This window comes from Littorina saxatilis, linkage group LG6 (assembly GCF_037325665.1).
Source record: "Littorina saxatilis isolate snail1 linkage group LG6, US_GU_Lsax_2.0, whole genome shotgun sequence".
NCBI lineage: Eukaryota > Metazoa > Mollusca > Gastropoda > Littorinimorpha > Littorinidae > Littorina > Littorina saxatilis.
Window position 1 is genome coordinate 43,219,240 of NC_090250.1, and position 5,000 is coordinate 43,224,239.

The 5,000-nt window shown below is 44.3% G+C and overlaps 1 protein-coding gene across 1 annotated transcript in view; it reads left to right on the top strand.

The window, feature by feature from the left end:
- Positions 1–4,549: 4,549 nt before the first annotated feature.
- Positions 4,550–5,000, top strand: part of LOC138969274 (putative uncharacterized protein DDB_G0289263) — a 12,946-nt gene continuing 12,495 nt past the window's right edge. The window contains exon 1 of the mRNA XM_070342026.1: positions 4,550–4,758. Within this exon, the coding sequence (XP_070198127.1) occupies positions 4,748–4,758 (11 nt within the window). The 5' untranslated portion in view covers positions 4,550–4,747. The remainder of the gene's footprint in view (positions 4,759–5,000) is intronic.

Consider the following 5,000-nt stretch of genomic DNA (forward strand, 5'->3'; position numbering starts at 1 on the left):
CTCTCGCTCTCCAGTGTAGATGTTAATTTCCATAATTTTTCGCTGCCATTGAAGCTTCGTTTTGGTCAGCGTATTTCACACCACATGGAATTAAATGAAAAACTGCACATAATAAATAGCAAGGTAACGCCGGGGTTTGTCTGGTACACCCTTCACAACACCACACGCCTTTTTTTCTAAATCTTGTATGGACTAAACCAAAACAACAACATGTCACATACAAGGACACAGCAAAAATTAATGGCCCAACCCGTGTTTCCGTATGACCCGATATGCACCTGCACAGCTTGAAATTGGTCATATATCTGTCAAGATTTATAATTCTATCGTTCGCTTTTGGAGACACAGACTGCTATTTTGACGCATTTTCCCGATTTCATACTGTTATCGTGAGCTTTTTTTCCGTTCAGGAAGTAACACAATGAACAAAAGACATAAGACATGAAAAAGGCCAACCATCGTAACATGTGGGTCAGTGCGTACAACGTTTTGGTTTACGTGCTATGTTTTGGCAGGTTGTAGATAAAATTGTTGTGAAATCAGCGTTTCCCAGACCAAGTGCAGAACTTTATTTTTACAATTAGTCAAGTTTGGACTGAATGTTTTAACATGGACTGGGAACTTGTGTGTGTGTGTGTGTGTGTGTGTGTGTGTGTGTGTGTGTGTGTTTGTTTGTTTGTGTGTGTGTGTGTGTGTGTGGTGTGTGTGTGTGTGTTTGTGTGTGTTTGTGTTTGTGTGTGTGCGTGTGTGTGTGTTTGTGTGTGGTGTGTGTGTGTGTTTGTGTGGTGTGTGTGTGTGTGTGTGTGTGTGTGTGTGTGTGTGTGTGTGTGTGACCAGCAATTCCAGGAAAACTACTGAGCAGATCTTTATGAAACTTTAAATCGAGCGACGCCACTGACTGAGCTATCTCCCCGCCACATGCTAGAATGTTAGCATTAGTTCAAACCCCTTTTCTGGCCACGTCTTGGAATTACCTTGCTGTGTCGGGGAGGCAGTTGATGGACGTACAATGGTGCCTGGGAAATGAGGCCCCTCCGATGACAGGACATCTCTAAAGAACGGGCATCTGTTTTCCCTTTGTATATTGTCTGTACGGACATATCCTTGACTTAACAAGGCTACCTGCAAAGTAGGGACATTTTCAGCTTGTCTCAAGGTCGTCCTTTCATCGCATACACCCCTGTCAGGGCTCCCCAAACTGTGCGTCCGTGCGTCCTATATGCACTAGAAGACGAAAACACGTACTAGAAATTCATGGAAGGGGTCCCACAACGCACTAAAACTGAAAAGAGCGGGTCCCAGGACGCAATACATATCCGTTATGATGCGTCCCATCGGGGTTTGCCCTTTGCGCCCCCGTCTCATTGGGCCCCAGTCTCATTGGGCCCCAGTCTCATTGGGCCCCCACACTTTTTTGTAGCAATAACAAAACGTGTCATTGGGCCCCCGTCTCATTGGGCCCCCGGGCCGTCTCATTGGGCCCCCGTCTCATTGGGTCCCCGTCTCATTGGGCCCCCACACTTTTTGTCGCAATAACCAAACGTGTCATTGGGCCCCCGTCTCTTTGGGCCCCCAGCATAATAATCAAGCCTGAACGGTATATTCTGTATTTCAGCCATGCAAAGGTACAACCCCTCCACGTTAAAGGCACAGTAAGCCTCCCGTAAGCCATCACAGACCCTCCCTCGGCTATCCCATCTCTAACCCTGAACCCACCACCTAATTCACGCACACCAGTCTTTCCGTCCAAACAATGGCGCCTGCAAAACATGGGGCACACGTCATCAGTTTCCCCGCATATTTATTTATTTATTTATTTACGAGGATTTATATCGCGCACGTATCTCACCACACAAGGCGACCCAAGGCGCATGTTACCTATTAATGCAGTGTGAGATGGAATTTTTTTACACAATATATCACGCATTCACATCGGCCAGTAGATCGACTGCCTTTAGGCGCTGCATCCACCTTTCACGGCCTATTATTCCAGGTCACACGGGTATTTTGGTGGACATTTTTTATCTACGCCTACACAATTTTGCCAGGAAAGACCCTTTTGTCAATCGTGGGATCTTTAACGTGCACACCCCAATGTAGTGTACACGAAGGGACCTCGGTTTTTCGTCTCATCCGAAAGATTAGCACTTGAACCCACCACCTAGGTTAGGAAAGGGGGGAGAAAATAGCGGCCTGATCCAGGGTCGAACACGCAACCTCTCGATTCCGAGCGCAAGTGCGTTACCACTCGGCCACCCAGTGGCATACTCAAAAACAGGTGACGTGTTCGTTTCCGTAGGATAATTATGGCCGTGACGAAATATATTTATCTTCCTGACGTGTTTTTCAAACAAAATTTAAAAAAATGTCTATCCGAATGTTGTATTTTCGCCTTACGCGACTTGTTAGTTGTTGTTTTTACGTTTAGTCACGTTTTGACTAAATGTTTTAACATAGAGGGGGAATCGAGACGAGGGTCGTGGTGTATGTATGTGTGTGTGTGTGTGTGTGTGTGTGTGTGTGTGTGTGTGTGTGTGTGTGGTTTGTGTGTGTGTGTGTGTGGTGTGTGTGTGTGTGTGTGTCTGTCTGTGTGTGTGTGTGTCTGTCTGTGCGTGTGTGTGTAGAGCGATTCAGACCAAACTACTGGACCGATCTTTATGACATTTTACATGAGAGTTCCTGGGAATGATATCCCCGGATGTTTTTTTCTTTTTTTCGATAAATACCTTTGATGACGTCATATCCGGCTTTTTGTAAAAGTTGAGGCGGCACTGTCACACCCTCATTTTTCAATCAAATTGATTGAAATTTTGGCCAAGCAATCTTCGACAAAGGCCGGACTTTGGTATTGCATTTCAGCTTGGTGGTTTAACAATTAATTAATGACTTTGGTCATTAAAAATCTAAAAATTGTAAAAAAAATATTTTTTTTATAAAACGATCCAAATTTACGTTCATCTTATTCTTCAAAACAAGCTCTGAAAATTAAAAATATAAAAATTATGATCAAAATAAAATTTTCGAAATCAATCTAAAAACACTTTCATCTTATTCCTTGTCGGTTCCTGATTCCAAAAACATATAGATATGATATGTTTGGATTAAAAACACGCTCAGAAAGTTAAAACGAAGAGAGGTACAGAAAAGCGTGCTATCCTTCTCAGCGCAACTACTACCCCGCTCTTCTTGTCAATGTCACTGCCTTTGCCACGAGCGGTGGACTGACGATGCTACGAGTATACGGTCTTACTGAAAAATTGCATTGCGTTCAGTTTCATTCTGTGAGTTCGACAGCTTAATTGACTAAATGTTGTATTTTCGCCTTACGCGACTTGTTTTAAAGTTCCGGTCCAAGGTCAAACTGATATGACATAGCAAGCCATGTTGGAGTTCAAAGTGGGCGACGAGGTCGCGGGAATGAGCGTATCAGTGAGGAGAGGGGGTGGGGGAAGGGGGGGGGGGGGCAAGGCGGTCCACGTACTTGTCTATGATAATTTTAAAAAATACCGATAAGCGAGTTTTGTCGGTGGGTGCTTTACGGAACAGCAAGGTACCGCCCATGCATCCTCTGAGTGTGAAATGCCGACCCGCTCACTTGAAATCTAAATGACCTAAGTTCGGACAATCAAGTGAAATTGCGTCTCTCGCGTTACGTCAAATGTATCTTTACGTCATTTCCCATCCGTCTTGAGTCGGTTCTAAATCTGTCGCTCTCTATTCAACAAGAAAAGCGAAGCAACCGAAACGCATGTTGAACATGGTTTATCTTGTGAGATTGTTGTGTGTCAAACGCATTTGATCTGTGAATATTCATCACGTCAGGAGTATTACTCTGATTGGCTGACCCAGGTCACGAGAATTCTTTGACTGACAGGCATAATGAGGTAGGAGCGCTCAAGTTCCAATTTTGGCTGTTCTGTCTCATTCGCGGGGTCGTTTCGAAATTTGTTTTGGTCGAATTAAACGGTAATAAAACCGTTATTTCTAATATGCGGACTGTTAGCAAATGATAACAGTCATGTCTCACAAACGATATCAGCATTCGCCTAAAAGGCTCATGCTTGATATCTTTTTTCTCGACATGCCTGTTATCATTTGCTAACAGTCAGCATATTAGAAATAACTCATACTGATGACTCAGCCTCTTACGAAATCGTTTTTTAGTACGCCGGTGCTTCAAACAGCCTTTTGGCGACCCAGAACTCATTGCCCGAAGCTGGTCAAGGGTCACGCAGAGACCGACTGACCATCACGTCATCAATGTCAAACACACTGACCTACCGTCGCACTTGTCCCCCTTAAACTATGTGACAATTGCAAATGTTTCTCTGTTTGAGGTGACGTCAGAGCGTAAACTATACAGACCCACCGCCTTTTGAAGCGGGAGGGAAAACAAGCGGCGACAGGCTAATAAAATCAGCGCCGATCTAAAATTAAAGGGACGGCGAAATGGCAGCTAGCCACGACAACGCTATACTTCACACGCCGTGACCCTTCGATTTTGGTGATTTACACCTGCACCGCTTGTCATTCAAACGTTCGTTAAATAAATCATGAGGCTTGGAAGGGCGGGGTTGATCAGGGGCATGCCGCTAAGTGGGAAGGAGAAGACGAGAATGATGTAGCAGAACTGTCCACAGACAAGTTCTTTTCTACCCTGATCGCTGAGAGTCGGAGAGGCAGGATCCGGGACGGTGACGAGAAGAAACGGAATTAACATTTTGTGTGAAACCTCACCGCACCTGCAATGACAGTTAGGTAAGATGGCGCGATCGTTTTTTTGTGTGTGTGCATCTTATTGCTGAAATTGTTTGTGTTTTGTGACCTTTCTTGAGACGCTGTTATGCATCTCATTAAATCAGTTTCCGCAATTTTGTGTTTTTCGCAGTAGTTAGTGTTCCGGTGATAAACTCTCCTGTTAACTGTTTGTCCCGTAGTTCAAAATAAGACTTTATTTTATCATTTTCGTCCGAGATATTTATTCATATAGTCAAGTGCGT